The sequence below is a fragment of the Eschrichtius robustus genome, chromosome 20, assembly GCF_028021215.1.
Source record: "Eschrichtius robustus isolate mEscRob2 chromosome 20, mEscRob2.pri, whole genome shotgun sequence".
NCBI classification, from domain to species: Eukaryota; Metazoa; Chordata; class Mammalia; order Artiodactyla; family Eschrichtiidae; genus Eschrichtius; species Eschrichtius robustus.
Window position 1 is genome coordinate 61418034 of NC_090843.1, and position 17752 is coordinate 61435785.

General features: G+C 40.9%; 1 protein-coding gene across 2 annotated transcripts in view; it reads left to right on the forward strand.

Moving 5' to 3' along the window:
- The window catches only part of MAP2K4 (mitogen-activated protein kinase kinase 4), a 103507-nt gene that overhangs the window by 52683 nt on the left and 33072 nt on the right, over positions 1-17752 (forward strand). For both annotated transcript variants that reach the window (XM_068530949.1, XM_068530948.1), the window contains one exon: positions 4806-4980. In XM_068530949.1, the coding sequence (XP_068387050.1) occupies positions 4806-4980 (175 nt within the window). The remainder of the gene's footprint in view (positions 1-4805; positions 4981-17752) is intronic.

A 17752-nucleotide genomic window follows, 5' to 3' on the forward strand; every position in this document is an offset into this window, starting at 1 on the left:
TAGAGAAATGCAAATCAAAACCACAATGAGGGGCTTCCCTGGTGGCGCAGTGGTTGAGAGTCTGCCTGCTAATGCAGGGGACACGGGTTCGAGCCCTGGTCTGGGAAGATCCCACATGCCGCGGAGCAACTAGGCCCGTGAGCCACAACTGCTGAGCCTGCGCGTCTGGAGCCTGTGCCCCGCAACGGGAGGGGCCGCGATAGTGAAAGGCCTGCGCACCGCGATGAAGAGCGGTCCCCGCACCGCGATGAAGAGTGGCCCCTGCTTGCCGCAACTAGAGAAAGCCCTTGCACGAACCGAAGACCCAGCACAACCAAAAATAAATAAATAAATACAAGTAGCTATAAAAAAAAAAATTAACAAACAAACAAACAAAAAACCACAATGAGGTATCACCTCACAGCTGTCAGAATGGCCATCATCAAAAAGTCTACAAATAATAAATGCTGGAGAGGGTGTGGAGAAAAAGGAAACTTGCCTATAGGACTATTGGTGGGAATGTAAAGTGGTGCAGCCGCTGTGGAGAACAGTATGGAGGGTCCTTAAAAAACTAAAAATAAAGCTACCATATGATCCAGCAGTCCCACTCCTGGGTATATATCTGGAAAAAAACCCCTCTAATTTGAAAAGATACATGCACCCCAAGGTTCATAGCAGCACTATTTGCAATAGCCAAGACATGGAACCAACCCAAGTGCCCATCAACAGACAGCTGGTTTAAGAAGATGATATATATATATATGGAATATTACTCAGCCATGACAAAGAATGAACTATTGCTATTTGCAGCAACATGGATGGATCTAGAGAATATTATACCTAGTGAAGTAAGTCAGAGAAAGACAAATACTATATATCATATATGTGGAATCTAAAAAATAATACAAATGAATCTATATACAAAATGGAAATAGACTCACAGACATAGAAAACAAACTTATGGTGCTAACTCCCCCTGCCCTTGAATACGTAGACTTACCCACCCTGTGAGTGGCAGCCCGATATAAGGCACGAGAGAGACATTGCCAGAGCATGTGTACCCTCCCTGTAGGGTTAGCTCTGAAAGAGAGGAATTGAACTGAGTGTGTTTAGTTTCTTCTCTATATTCACTGATCAGTCAGTAAGGCCTCAGGTGAGAGACCAGGTCCCTCTGCATGGAACAGTGAGGCATGGGAGGAATAAGTGTTCCCTTAGACAACTGGGAGAGGTAAGCCCTGAAATCTTTGATATTTTCCAGTCATTCATATGGTATCTTTTTATAAAGCCAGGGAATATTGTCTTTTGAAAAGGAACATGAAGATACTGACCACATGGGACATACACCCAATCTGTTTATAGTAGCTGTTGAGTATCTGTTGGTAAGGTATGGTATGTCCATGAATTGATTTTCCAAATTTGATTCAAATTGATAAGGTTGATTGATTTTTTTTTTTTTACGTTTTAATCCTTTGTGTTCGTGTCTGTAGATTTCACCAGAGTCTATTATTACCACTAAAATTCTACTAACCTTTATATTGGAGAAAATATATTAATGGTAACATCAGTCTATATCTAAACAGCTTCCCTGGTGCTGTTAATATCTATCCAAAAATATATACTGTTTGAAATGCTGTATTCAAGAGATACATTGCACGTTAAATTCAGATTTGTGATCTGTAAGGCATTAAAAAAATGTAAGTGTGTAGCTATTTTTTACCTGGAATGTGTATCATTTGATAATCTAATTACAAGTCCTAATACAACAAAGACTACTAAAACTTGTTTTCATATTAAAGACCTCTAAATCCAGAGGAGAATATTACTGATTTTTCTATGGACTTTTTTCTACTGGACTTTCCTATGTAGAGGGCTAGATAGGGGGCTGGGATTGTATTCCTTTCTGAGACTTGGGTTAATTTGAGATTTGGAACCTCAGTCCTTTGCTTGTTTCTTGAGTGGACCCAACAAAAACATTGGAGGGGTGTCCTGGTTAAGTATTGCCCATGTAGAGCACTTAACCTATTTTAGAAGGAATATAAGAGTAAATAACTTGTTTACTGATAGGCAAAGGCATTGAGGATGACTTACAGGTTTGTGGAGTTGAGTCAGACTAATTTCCAGGTAAGAAATTAATAATGAAATGACTGGGAATTTCTGATACTGTCTAGTAGAAGTAACACTTAAATCTTGTTTGATAGATTTGCTTAAAGTTAAAGAACTATAACTAGGGTTTTGGCCACTTGGTATAGTTGCCTCAGTGATTGACTGCTAGAGTTTCATGGTAAAGGTTCAGGTCAGGCTTCCAAATCTGGTCACTACAGTGCTTTATCTACGTACAGTTCTTCTTTGGAAGCAATCATGGTTGGACTAACTCTTATAACAGTAGCTGTAAAATTGACTCAGTTTGATTGGAAAGATCGCCAGTCCAGTATGAATGAAGACGCTATGAACATGCCTTGGTGATGGCATAACCGTAGCATGTTTTTCCGTGGTTTTCACAACTCTTTTCCTGTCTAAGTGAGAAAATGGAACTCTGGGTAGTAATCACATTCTCCTGTTCATCTTTTTCTTTTGCAACTGTATTGAGATATCATTCATACACCATACAGCTCACCCATTTAAACTGTATAATCCTACTGCTTTTAGTATATTCAGAGTTGCACATCTGTCACCTTACTCAATTTTTGAACATTTTCGTTAGCCTAAGAAGATAACTCACATCCCTTATCTGTCAATCTGTTCACTTTCAAAAAGAAAAAAGAATCTTATCCAGAAACCATGCAGCAGGCCTATAGTAAGCTAAACTATTAGCAGAGATATTTCATAATTCTAAAATTTGATCTTCAGTGTGATAGACAATATTATAACTTGTTTTTCTCTGGCTTTATGTAGTAAGGAAATATTCATTTCATTTCATTCCTCAGGAATGCTAGCAACAAATGTTATATGACACAGTGTAATCATGAGTGCCGATAGCCTTTGCCATATTCTGTTGGCTAGAAGCAAGTCGCAGGTCCCATCCATATTCAAACAGAGGAGCTTATGCAAAGATGTGGGTGCCAGGAAAGTGGAGGTCATGGGCAACACCTTAGAGCCTGTCTGCCACTACCCTCAGCAGTAGGCTAGTGCTGTATATTTCACCAGTGATTAAATTGAGCCATAAAGATGGTGTTTTCTTGCCAGTGATCATAGAACAATAGTCATTATTCATGGAACTTCTTTATGTTAGAATATTTCCTGGCTTAACCTGTCTACTTCATGAAGAAGATTACTGAGAAAATTAGTCAACTGGGCTTCATCTGCTTGCCTAGATCTGATTTCCATCTTAGCCAGTTCAAGCTTCACCTCCATACCTGAATGGTCACTTAGGCCACTGCTTTCTGGGCTTCCTTTGACTCTATATGCTAGGGTATATATAATATTGGTGAAAGTATTTTGTAAACTGTAAAGAACTTGTATGAATGAAAGCTGGTGTTATGACTTATTAAAGTGATGATTTGAGAATCTGGCATTTGGAATGCTGGTTCACTAAGTTGTTATTTAGACAAAGCGTAGTAACTTTTTAACTCTAACCTTGACTCTTGGTTATTATTAATATCAATACTAGTGTAAATGATTATTCTGAGGGAGTGATTTTAAAATTCTAAATATATGAGAACCTTAAAAGTAACTACAAAAAACAGTTCTACTAATCTGAGAAAACATTTCCTAAATTTTGGAAGAAGAAATAGATAACCAATCATGTTCTTGCTTGTATCATTAGATCAGATTTTAAAAGAGATTCTGATCATTTAATATGAAATTGAAGAAATGTAGATGATATTCAATGGAATCTTTTTCTTTATGTCTGTTGCACTCTCTGGTTTGATACAGTTCATCCCTACACATTGGTATGTGTGTGAGAGACAGACACAAACGAGATTGATTTTACATTTTTCATTGGATTTGCTTTTTTACAAAGTATGGTTAAAAGTTAATACTTTGATCTCCGTGCTGGCATTTTGGAGATGATTTTTTTATTTAAAGAAAATCTGTAACAAGTGAGCGCTTCTGTCCATAAATCATTCTGTTTTCACCCCATTGCTCTATCTGTTGATCAAGGGCTGAGAGGCTCAATTTTGAATAGCACATGGTAGTTTTCCTCTTAGAGCCAGCTGGCTACTTGTTTAACTGTTCTCCCACCTCAGCATGGCTTTAACATGAATAGGGCAGTATCCTAAGGTGCTCATTCCCAAACTTCGCTAGAATCATCTGGGTATCTTTAAATATACTGTTTTTTGACCCCTATCCCCACATATTCTGATACAATAGCTATATGATGATACCTGGGCATTGGGATTTAATAAATCTCCACAGATGATTCTGATGAGCAGCAGAGTTTGTGAACAGCTGTATTAAGGATTGAGGACCTGGAATGATTAATGTTGGGTAAGGTAGGGTAAGGACTTTTTGGAAGTGAGGTTCGTAGCACCTGGGATTCTGCATTTGATAATGCAGTTTTGCAAAGTTCGGAAAAGATCTCTTATTTGGAAATGAAACTGGTCGGCAGTATTAGTTTCTTCAGTAAATGGAAATTTGGTTTTATGAATCCCATAAAAGCTAAGTTTATTGACTGCCTAAATTTAGGCCTTTCTTAATTAACTCAGTGTGTAAAAAACCAAGATGACACAAACGAACAGAAAAAATCCCCAGAAACCCGGAGCGCAGACTGTTTTAATAACTGATGAGAAAACAAATTTTCCCACGCATTAATCAGTGCTAGCTAAAAGAAAAAAAGTCAAAACCTATTTAAAATGTGGAAAAATTGCTTCCCAATATTTTAACAGAGAGAGACTGAGAACACACAGCATTGAATCGTCAGGAAAACTGAAGATCTCCCCTGAGCAGCACTGGGATTTCACTGCAGAGGACTTGAAAGACCTTGGAGAAATTGGACGAGGAGCTTATGGTTCTGTCAACAAAATGGTCCACAAACCGAGTGGGCAGATAATGGCAGTGAAAGTAGGTGACACCCATGATTACTTTTGGTACTTTAGTCCACTCGGTGCAATTTCTTGGTGCAGTAGTACTACTACTGCTCTGTCCTTACTGGTGTGGTAAATATGGGTGTTCCTAAAATGGTTTCTCCGAATTCTTTTGAGGGTGTTTTGTATAGAGGTTGTCCTACCGGTGGCATGTTTCCTGCCTCTCGGGAAACATGAGTCGCGAGATGTGCATGTCCCCTGCACTAGCGGCATGATTCTTTAACGTGTTTTAAACTTCAGGCCCTCCCGCTGGCTGCCAAGGTGAGTCCCGGTGGGGCGGCCGCACCCTGGGGGCCGGGCAGTGCCGCGCCGCGCCAGAGCTGGACGAAGAGGCGGCGCACTGGGTTGGGCAGGGTGCGGGGCTAGGGCTAACAGCAGGCTCGCTGACGGTTTCCCGGAAACCACGCACATGCTGTTGCCACTAACCTCAACCTTACTCGGTCCTGACCGGCTCGGCTTCTCTCTGTTCCTTTCACCTCCGCTCAGTACCGCCCTGTGCCCTGGCTCCAAGGTTGTACTGAAACGCACACTTTGTGATACTGCTGTCCCAGTCTGTCATTACTGTGAGTGTCGTGCCACTGAATATGTTCATTTAAGGCAAAAACATCAAGAATGGCCAGAAGTGGAGATTGGCCGCTAGACTGTACCTGGCAGGCTTATGTTGGTACCTGTGAGGAACTCATGGTTTCCGTCTGACTCCCAGAGGGCCCACGTCATTGTAACTTGTTCATGTGTTTGTGCAGATGTTTAACGAATATTTGCTCTGTGTAAGATACTTCAGGATAGTCAGCGATGGGGGGAGGGGGGCAGTTTAAAAGGAAAAAATGAGATATGGCCACACTCTCATCGAACTTAAAATTTTTATGGGAACAAATACTTTCCCAGTTTGCAAGAACTGAGAATGGGTTTGCCGACAGTCTAAGCTAATCATCTTCCTGTTAGTCCCCTCCCTGTTTTGAGAGTTTATCAAAATGGCTTGATGAGAGGAGTGACCTGTTTCCTACTTGACTTTTGGGAGTGGATTTGTGTCACATTAATATAAAATGCTGCCTGTGTTGAAGTTTATTGTGAGCAAAATGTTACACTGTTTTAGCCTCCTTCACTGTTGAGCATTTCTCTTTGCTGGGTTATATAAAACTTATGAAAAATTAATGGTGGGGAGAAACCTTAGGATTCTCTCTATGGGTTCCTAACCTGTTTTTGGTCGTATTTCTTTTACAATGTGGTGACAACTGTAGGCTTTTTTCTTGGGAAGATGCATACATATACAAAATTTTGCATATAACCACAGACCTCTAAAGATGCCCAGGCTAAGACCTCTGCTTTGGATTACCTGTTGAAATAAAATGTTGTTTTTCTTGGAATGTAAAATTCTTTTTATGTTGTGAGCTGTAGTGTGAGTGGAAAGAAAATCATTTTATTTAGACTTTTCTGCATGAGTGTTGCATTGCCCTTATGTACTGTCTGTGCATGACGCTCACTTTTACTTGGCTGGGGCTTAAGGGAAAGCTATCCTATATAACTAAAGTCCTAAACTTTTCTCCCAGATACCAGGGAAGGTACTTTTTAAATAATTATGTCCTGCTTTTTTCAGTCTGTGCTATGTGTGCTTTACTATGTTGATCAGCATCATGAGCTGTTTTGGTAATCTGGATAGACTTTAATCATGGTTAATAGGTTTTAAAGGTAAATAAAGAAGTTCCTTCATTTGGATGTTAAAGTTTTTCTTAATTTGCTAACATTTCAACTGTATAATGCTTAGTCAAATTTTGAAAGAATTTAAGAGTGAAAACAGGAAATTGTTGTCTGCCATTTGTAATCTGACCTTATTTTGAGATCCCCTGTTGGAATGCTATTAAAAACCCCAGTTCTTAAGAAGTACTCCTCAGGTGGTGATGGGACCCGCAGACTGATAACTGTCACGTCTGTACTCATCAGGTGATGCTGTCTATCTTTGTTACCTTGAATTCTTGAGCAAGCATGATAGTTTAGCATGGGAGTGGTGGGAGGGCAATTTAAAATGAAAAAGGAAAACATGAGATATGGCCACACTCTCACTGAACTTGGTAATCTGACATTCCAGTCAACATACTGATGGGGTGTAAGGATTGGATTTCATGAGTTCGTATAATACTGGAAGAGTGTTTGTGCATTAATATATGTTAAAATTGGATACCAATTTGATGACTAGTATATGCCATCTACTACAAATTTAAAACGTATTATTGTTGGTCTCTTTGAAAAAACTTAGCCCTTCATCATACCGAGAGTTTATTCACTCTTCACTTAGGCACACAGACCAGACTGAGGAGTGCAGATACACAGAGGCATTGTACGATTGAGGAGTTAGATCTGACATTTTACACGTAGATGGCTCTATTCCTGAGCATGCACTGGGTTTATCTCTGAGATAAGGACTGGGGAGATTTAAAGGAACTGTGAGACAGTGGTTCACACTCCTGTAAATATTCCTTGGTGTTGGTGAAATGAGAAACTCACTAGAGGTAGCTGTATACTAAGTGTCTTATTATGCACTTAATACAGAAGGATTTCTTTTTTTTTTTTTAACATCTTTATTGGAGTATAATTGCTTTACAATGTTGTGTTACTTTCTGCTTTATAACAAAGTGAATCAGCTATACATATACACATATCCCCATATCTCCTCCCTCTTGCGTCTCCCTCCCACCCCCCCTCCCTATCCCACCCCTCTAGGTGGTCACACAGCACCGAGCTGATCTCCCTGTGCTATGCAGCTGCTTCCCACTAGCTATCTATTTTACATCTGGTAGTGTATACATGTCAGTGCTACTCTCTCACTTTGTCCCAGCATACCCTTCCCCCTCCCTGTGTCCTCAAATCCATTCTCTACGTCTGTGTGTTTATTCCTGTCCTGCCCCTAGGTTCTTCAGAACTAATTTTTTTTTTTTTTAGATTCCATATATATGTGCTAGCATACAGTATTTGTTTTTCTCTTTCTGACTTACTTCACTCTGTATGACAGACTCTAGGTCCATCCACCTCACTACAAATAACTCAATTTCATTTCTTTTTATGGCTGAGTAATACTCCATTGTATATATGTGCCACGTCTTCTTTATCCATTCATCTGTCGATGGACACTTAGGTTGCTTCCATGTCCTGGCTGTTGTAAACAGTGCTGCAGTGAACACTGTGGTACATGACTCTTTTTGAATTATAGTTTTCTCAGGATATATGCCCAGTAGTGGGATTGCTGGGTCGTATGGTAGTTCTATTTTTAGTTTTTTAAGGAACCTCCATACTGTTCTCCATAGTGGGTGTATCAATTTACATTCCCACCAACAGTGCAAGAGGGTTCCCTTTTCTCCACACCCTCTCCAGCATTTATTGTTTATAGATTTTTTTTTAAATAAATTTATTATTTTATATTTATTTTTGGTTGTGTTGGGTCTTTGTTGCTGCACACGGGCTTTCTCTAGTTGCGGTGAGCGGCATCTACTCTCCATTGTGGTGCACGGGCCTCTCACTGCGGTGGCTTCTCTTGTTGCGGAGCACGGGCTCTAGGTACGTGGGCTTCAGTAGTTGTGGCACACAGCCTCAGTAGTTGTGGCTCGTGGGCTCTAGAGCGCAGGCTCAGTAGTTGTGGCGCACGGGCTCAGTTGCTCTGCAGCATGTGGGATCTTCCTGGGCCAGTGCTCGAACTCGTGTCTCCTGCATTGGCAGGCGGATTCTTAACCATTGTGCCACCAGGGAAGTCCCTTGTTTGTAGATTTTTTGATGATGGCCATTCTGACCAGTGTGAGGTGATACCTCATTGTGGTTTTGATTTGCATTTCTCTAATGATTAGTGATGTTAGGCATCCTTTCATGTGTTTGTTGGCAATCTGTATATCTTCTTTGGAGAAATGTCTATTTAGATCTTCCACCCATTTTTGGGTTGGGTTGTTTGTTTTTTTGATATTGAGTGTGAGCTGCTTGTATATTTTGGAGATTGATCCCTTGTCAGTTGCTTTGTCTGCAAATATTTTCTCCCATTCTGAGGGTTGTCTTTTCGTCTTGTTTATGGTTTGCTTTGCTGTGCAAAAGCTTTTAAGTTTCATTTAGGTCCCATTTGTTTACTTTTTATTTTTATTTCCATTTCTCTAGGAGGTGGGTCAAAAAGGATCTTGCTGTGATTTATGTCATAGAGTGTTCTGCCTATGTTTTCCTCGAAGAGTTTTATAGTGTCTGGCTTTACATTTACGTCTTTAATCCATTTTGAGTTTATTTCTGTATGTGGTGTTAGGAAGTGTTCTAATTTCATTCTTTTACGTGTAGCTGTCCAGTTTTCCCAGCACCACTTATTGAAGAGGCTGTCTTTTCTCCATTGTATATTCTTGCCTCTTTTATCAGAGATAAGGTGACCATATGTGCATGGGTTTATCTCTGGGCTTTCTATCCTGTTCCATAGAAGGATTTCTTTATCAGACATTAAGCTTATCCTGGAAATTATCCTAAGATTTACTTGCAGTATCTGTACCAAAGTGAACTGTGGTATTAACCTGATTTTTAAAAATTATCATTTATTCCTCATTATTAGTTTTGAGGGAGCCCTTCCCCAAATTTATTTTGCCACATATAAGAAATGTTTGAAAAAATGAGCTCCTAGTTACAGGAAATAATTATCTCCAAGAGATAATTAATCTAAAAATCAGTTATGATATCATAAATCAGATTCAGCAACATAACACACAATATATGTAAGAGTTATACTTACGATAGTTTCTTGACCTTTGGCCTGAGCACAGTTCCCCAAGCTGCCAGGGAGGTTCTGTGTTAGACCTAGGATGTGGGAAATTTGAATCCTTCATTTTTAATTGCACACGCTTGGGTAAGCCGGTTTTACTCTTCTGTGAGTAGTTTGTCTTGTACTATTTTGTCTAACTCTGCCTGAGCGACTGAGTCACGGGACTGCTGAGGGCAAAGCCATCATTGCCGCAGGGTCTTTTAAAGCTCAGGAGGGACGTCCTTTGACGCCAGCTGGTACTTCAGGCTTGGATCAGTATCCTCTGCAAATAACATTTATTTCACGCCCCATTTTGCACAATGGTGGAATAACCACTGAATGCAAAGATTAGACACGCACGGTCACCATCCTCTAAGGTGAAGTAGGGCTTAGCTGAGCTCTGCTTAGCTCTCTGGCAGGGCTGGTTATTGCAACCAATTCTGGGAAGAGCCCAGAATTCAGACCAAGTGTTTGAAGAAGCAGTCAGGATTAGGTTTCTGGGCTAGGGTTAGAGAAATTCGAATCTGGGAGAAACCCCCCGCAGAGTTAGTCCACAGATGGTCAGAATCCACTCAGAACAATCCAGGGACACAGGATTAAAGAGTTAGGAAGAGTAGCTGCAGTGCCACGGTTCAGGCCCATGGCTGGAATTGAGTGGGACGGCAAAGGCAGATTGCTACCAGAGGGAGGAGTGACCTCCTGCAGGCCTGGACTGCCGCCCCCCTGTTGTTAACTAGGTCCGGATTGACTTCTTGAAGGATCGTGCCCTGTTCTTGTTTGTAGGCTATGAGAGAAAAACAGGGGAGAGTAGGAAAGAATGAAAATGGGAGGGAATAGAAAGGAATGAAATTGCTGTTGCTAAAGACAGAAGGCAGTGGAACTGTTATTTGGAGGGTGAACGTGGGAGTAAAGGTCTCATCTCACTGGAGAGTGGAGCTGATGCTGGGCCTCTAGATGGGGTAGGAAGGTGTGAAGGTTGTCACTGCTGGTCACTATGATGAGCTTTGAGTCTTCTAATTGAGAAGTTCCCTGAGTTAATCAGGAAAGCAGTCGGCTCTTTGCAGTTTGTGACCTCATATTTAAGGGTTTCAGGTGTTTCCCTTTCTTGGCCATCTGCCTGACATGTGTTACTCCTTCCACCCTCAGTGCTCTTCCTCTACTCTTCCAACTCTCCTGCTGCGCTGGTTTAACTTTTCCTGATCCTGGGCTGCTAGCCCGATCTCGATTCCTGCATTCTTGCCTCTCCTTGGTATTTGGGTCTTGACGTCAGTGTGCTTGAGCTGAGACCCAGGTTACCCCGCTGCCTGGTGGGAAGGACCAGAGCCCTCCGCCCGAGAGTATCAGCACCCACAGCCCAGCCCTCCCCAAGCAGAGCAGTGTGGGGCTTTCCCCTGCTCACTGGGTGGGCCTCCTGTGCAGGTGGGGCTGCGAGGGTCGGGAGGCAGCTGCGCAGTGGGGACCTCACCGTTTCTGTCGGAAGTTCAGTGCTGAATAGTTGGCCTGGGGACCGTGAGCGCTGTTGGAGGAGGGTCATTTGAGTCTCAAGCGTTGGTCTTGCCCAGTGTTCTGAGGGCAGTGGAATGAGACTTGACAGGCGTGGCCCTAATTGGAAAAGCTTCTTTCTGATGGTATAGAGAACTTCGTTAGGCAGTTTTGTTGAGTTTCAAAGGTCCACAGCGCTAGCATTTGATTATCCAGGTCACTTGTGGGATGCAGAAGTCATGGCTATCTTGTTTTGAATTGAGACTGGAGTCCAGTGTCTTAGGCTCTCATTCGATTGGCTAGATCACGTGGCTTATTAAGAAATCCACAGTTGATTGCCCATATTATTTTATGTTGCTAATGTTGCTTGAATGTTGTGGCATCGCAATGAAAAGTGTAAGTGGTGCCCTTCCAGGAGTGGACAGATCCCAAGGATGTGGCAGGGCTGCCCCCCGTCCCTGGTGTAGTGGGGATTGGAACTCCTAGTCTGCGTGTGTTTCTTTTGCTGTTGCTCCTAGTGGATTCTTTCTGTTAATAGAATTGTATGTAGACCCCAATAAATAAAGTAGACAAAATCAGTGCTATTCTGGTTGATGTGATGGATAGGAGGTGCCCACCCACATCGGAAGCCCTTGGGGTATGAGTGCTGAGGAACCTCTGGGATCCACGTGGACAGTTTGGAAATGGTTGCTCTCGGTGAACTTTAATCAACCATTTTTGTTTCTGAACATCCTGGACACCTAGTTTCTGAAACCCTCTACCTTCACTTGACTGACCTGACTGAACTGTGACATAGGACTGTATCCCAGCTTATGCAGTTATTTGGAGAAAAACCCGTCTTAACACACCTCACTCTAAATGAGGATCCTCCAGAACAATATTTGAACAATACCTCCGGCACATTTTCTGTCGTTCTTTGTTATGTTATACCCAGGCCTCAGTAATGGTTTGTATATCAAATTTCTCTCTTATCTCACTGTGTTGTCATGGGTACCGAAGTTGTGATCTTTAGGCCCTTAAATATTTCAGTGCTGAGGTTAACATGGTGCTCTTTACATGTGGATGATGTCATGAGTAAAGCGGAAGATGATACCACCCTTGTCAAGACGTAATCAAGCTTGTCCTACTAACGTTGTCCTCAGGGCAGGTCTTCCCACGATGTGATATCACGTATGTTGTTGGAAGTGACCTCGCACGTTCTCTGATGATGCACAGCACAAGATATGTAGAAGGAATTAATTGGGCCTCAGTATCCTCAGTGAGAAGAAGGGGAGGTCCTACTATTAATTAATTAATTTGACTGAGATACAATCGAGAGTTCATTAAATTGATTCTAAAGACTCAGATGGTTTTGCAATTAAGAATTAGTATCCTTTCTTTCTTCCTTTGTAAAAGCATGTGTTTTCATAATTTAAAACAATTGATTTAACAGACACACAATTTGTTACTCTTTGACATGAAAAACAGTTTTGCATCTGTGATCAGCACTCCAAATACTTTGCCTTTTTTTTTTTTTTTTTTTACTGTTTGTTTTGGCTAATGTTGCCATCTGCTTTGACCTTATTAGTGATAGTATTGTAAGATATCGTGGACATTTTCTTATGTGATGGGTTTAGAAGACTCTTTAGCAGCTAAGGTTAAGTGTCTTGCTGCATCTGTGGGATATAGTATCTTTGTTTAGAAATTAGGAAAATAAGAATGCCTAGGATTTCCTGCAGCTCAGAGGAAAGTGATAGCTCACTGATGTGCAGCAGTGGTTTCTGGGGTTTTCCAACTTTGTATTAGAACTGAATTCTGGACATTTCTGCTGGGAAAGCAGCACATTTGTTGTAAGGATCGAAGGTTTGTAAGAATCCAAGGGGACCCTTGGGGATCTGAGTGCGATCCTTGCTCTCCTATCCCCTACCTCCCTGACTTAGGTTGATCTGAGGTTGTCCACTGACTGGCAGCGGATTCCCCTTTGTGTTTTATTCTCTCACATATTAACCTTAGGAGGAGTCCCTGACCAAAGGGCAGGGACTGCTTAGTGAACAAGGCTGCACTTCTGGCAGGGCAGTATTGGTGCTTGTGGATCCTAGAAACGGGGTACTTTCAAAATACGTTTATTACAATTATATCAATTAAGAAATCCTTGTTCTCTTCATCGTTTGATTTTAAATGAAATGCTGTCGAACCTTCATTCCATCCCTCTTTATTTTCTGTGGAGAGGAGTCCACTCGAGATCCCATGTGCTGTGTTTGCCCAGGTACCAGCTCTAGGATTCCTGCACAGGTGATATTTATCGGTGTCTACTCAGTCCAGTGTCTTAGGCTCTCATTCGATTGGCTAGATCACGTGGCTTATTAAGAAATCCACAGTTGATTGCCCCATATTATGGGGCATCTGATCGACACAGGGAGCATTTGATCTCATTCTTGTCCTGTGAGTGATTGCGCAAGCTTTCATCCCATTTTGGCGAGATATTTGGCAATTACTTGAGTAGAGAATATAAATACTGTTGGTCACCTTAGATGGTGAGAGGCGCTCAGCTCGAGGGATGAGCCACAGCCACTGAGAGCTGAGTTCGAGCTACCTGCAGGTGATAGCAGATCCCACACGGCTTTGCCGAAGGGTAAAGACCTTCTGGTGCTCTGATTTCGGTTGGCGGTAAATTGAAAGTAGCACTTTGCCTAATGGCCCAAATACTAATAGCTTGCATCACTTTATTCCGTGTTAAATTGTTTTAGTCAATGCCTAGAATAATCTTTAAAGCCATACACTGATTTCCTCTATAGTTGTTGAATACATCACCTTGCTGAGTTTCGTTGTGTCCGTGCCCAAATTTCTGATCGGGGAACTCACCCCTCATTCACTTTTGAATACTCATACCTTATTCCTAACTTACTCTAAGCAGCCACAGATGAACACGGGCACCTTGTTACACTGTCCTCTGGAGCCTCAGCTGAGCCCTTCCAAGACCCGGCAAGAATGTGTCATGTGAGAGTTTAGAGTTTAGAGACTGTACCTGCCAGGACTAGTGGTCATGCCCTTTCACATTACTTTTCCCATTTATTCTGTTCCCCACATCTCTTTCCCCATGTATTTTCTCCATTTCAAAACAAAAACACAGATGGAGTATCAGTTAGAATTGATAGACATTTTGTAAGTTTATTTGACTGTGTTGCTATTTTCAAGTCTTTCTGAAGTCAGTTCCTGGACTCCTCGGTTTTTGATTCCTGATATGTTTGCAGGTGACGTGTATCTTTTTTGCCTGGAACGCCCAGATCCTAGAAACATCTGTCGTACACATTGTGGAACTGCTGTTTTTAATCAAGAACATGTATGACTTATCAGTCTTCTTTACCCTGAGTCTTTCGAGTCTGTGATGACCTATTTTCTCCTTCTCTAAACATGAATGGGATCAGGTAACCCAGAGGGCCTTCTCCACACACACACTATCCAGCAGATAGAGCTGGTCATTGGCCTGACCCTTCCTTATAGCTTGAGTTGGCAGGTAGAACAACTCTGGGATTTTGGTGAGAGTTCAGAGTTCTTGCATAGGACACAGGCAGACACAGACTGGGGTCCTTTCAGGGCGGGCCCCAGTGCTTTGGTGTGTGCCTGGCTTCTCTAGCAACTGAGCTAGCTCTGAGAACTCTGACACGGAGATGTGGGTTAACTCTGAATCAGAGTGGGTGGCAAGGACACTACCGGAATCAGCTAGGTGTTCATTTAGCGCCCAGGCAAAATGCTCCTTGGAGACCCGCTTCTGAGGACCTACCCTGTGGGCCTTTTTTCATTTACTCTTTGCCACAGTTGAGCCATCCTGGCCTTACCCCATAATAGCGAGTGAGTCATCATCATACTCTTTCCCTTTATCCCTTCTCCACGTCACTCCTGACCTCTGAAAATAAATTTAGGAAAGGAAGAGAAACGAGAAAGCGACACTAACACGGTCATAGTATCTCAGTAAGAAGGGGTGAAATCAGTTTCCTTAAGAGTGTGTACTGCCTGTTTTCACCCATCCTCTTGGCTTCTTTCTCTCTGCCCTTTCCACCCCAGTCCTTCACTGAATTTAGTTTTAATAGTTCCCCCAGTCCCTTTCCATCCTAGTAATGTGTCTTAATCAACTTGAAAGTCCTTCATACTTACTGGTGTTAGTTTTGTCCCTAACTATTCATCCTTGATGAGTACCAGCAAATTACGTGAGAGGTCGGGTTGGCAGGGTTTGGAGATAAGGCGGGAGAATAGTGTGTGTGAAATCCCAGTGAAAAATTAGAGGACATCTAGAACTGTGCCATGTTTAAATAGCTGTTCATATCAGTAAAGGAGTATTTATACTTTAAATTCAAGTTGTTAAAAATTGAGGCATTCCAGATGAGGCCAGGTATAAGCTGTCAACATTTAAATTTACCAGTGACTTGAAGAATGCCACATTGTACAGGAAGAAGGAAAGCAAACTTTCAACCACTTCCTGGTATTTCTGTATGACTGGGACTGTTCTCAAAGTGGGCATTGCCGGGTTCTGTGCATGAGGTAGGAGAGGGCAAGAGGGCAATTTCTAACTTAAATTTTTTAGCTTGTCCTATGGAACTTCTTAACTTTCTATAACTGTAGCTTAATCCTTACAGAGTTCTAGTAACTGAATTTGTGGCTGCTTCAGCCAATGGCACTAGTTGGATTGGCTGCTTTAGAAAAGTGAAGCTCTTTGGAATTTTTTTTTTAATTAGATAAGAACCACGTATGACGCTAATAGTCATACAACCAGGGAACTAGGAATTTATCTTTTTTTTCCTTTGCCTCTACTAAGTGTATTTAAATGAGAGTCATTTTGGTGTTGCTGATCTGTAGCTACATGCAGTTTTTATTGGCATTTACCTGCTTTTAAAGCTTTATTAGAGTATAAAACAGCTTTGTATACAGATTTGGACAACAATTTTAAAAATATTTTTTTAGCTTCAGGTATATAAATTTCTTCACTGTAGCAACCTGCTTATATAAGTAGGGTAGTAGTAATTCTTGTTTTGCTTTAAAAGTGTTTTCTCTACATTATGTTCCAAATAAAGTAAAATTGTAATAATTTGAAAATACTTCGTTATTGGAAATGCTATGTAGGTTGATTTTCAAAAAGTAGTTTAGTTTGTCCTGAGAGAATGTGATAACTTAAGCTAGGTTAATAAAACAGTGACAAGTAAAAGCTCAATAGCCCCATAATGAAGAAACAAGAGTAATTTTAATGATATTTGGGTGAAAGTGAAACTTTTCTTTAAAACTTAAGGTTCTTGAGATGATTTTCCTAAATATTTTCTATTTTCTTAAATAGAAAAAAGAAAAGGGTTTACTAAGCCCAAATAAACATTAGCCTTATCTAGCTTTAAATTTATGGTATCAATAAATGAAAATTTCCTGTAATTCAAGGCATTTATCAACACATTTGATTTCTGAACATTTAAATTACAAGAGAATTTCAAGTAGTGTAATTGGCTTCACCTTTGCATTTGCATTTTCCAGTACCCTCATTAAGGACAGCTTTGTAAGGGGAAGGGAAGTTTGTTCTCAGCGATGTGTTCCATTTTTAGCGATTATGCTCCCTTCGTTAGAGAATCCGAGCCTTACTTATTTCAAATAGTAGAAATTTTTTCCATACACATTACTTTGATGTTCAATTAGAAAAACTTTCCTGGTAGTGACTTTTATTACTAAGTATTTTGTCATTTGAATCATCAATTATTTGTGTTTTCCAACTTGAATTACTTATTGAATTACTGAATTAAAATCATTAATTTGAAGCTACTGCTATTGTAGGAGATGTATGCTTATAGTTTATCTCCTCTTTGAGTCTTTCAGGCCTTTTGAATTAGCTTAGTTTATTAATTCCTCACATATAATAAATGTTGCAATACGACCCTAAAACTTTAGTATTTAAGAGCTAGCTGTACTTGCTCAGTTTTAAGCAATTGAGATGCAGTACCAGCAGCTAGTCCTCCAATGCCCGTCACTTGGACGAGATGTTCAGAAAGCGTGAGGAGGTGGTGACAGGCATCGTTAGAGCAGTAGGCCATCCAGCAGCTCCCCCGCCATGTTCTCTTTCGTGCTAGCAGTGGCATTAAAGAATATTTTACAGATGGACAGATTTTCCTACCATGCTGAAGATCTCAAAGATTACAGCTGTGCCAGGAACTCTCTCTCCAGTATGGTTAGTAATAATCCTATTAAATCAATTAGATGCTGGGACTTCAGTTAGGTCTCCAGTTCACAAAGTAACATGTATCCTTTCTGTAGCAACAGCAGTGTTTTTAGAAATTGGTCCCCAAGAGTCAGTTATTGATGATAACTACTGAGGTTTATTGTAAATTTAGAAAACCATATAACCAGTTTCGGGAAACAAAAAATAAACTAGAAAGGAGGGCATCTTTTAAAATAGTGTTTTATAAGTGTGTGTGTTAGTACACTTGTAAATAAGGAAAAATAGTAAAAATAGAAAAAAAATTTTTTAATCTATTAATAGTGAGAATTCTTTAGTAGGTAGAAATCTTCCGCA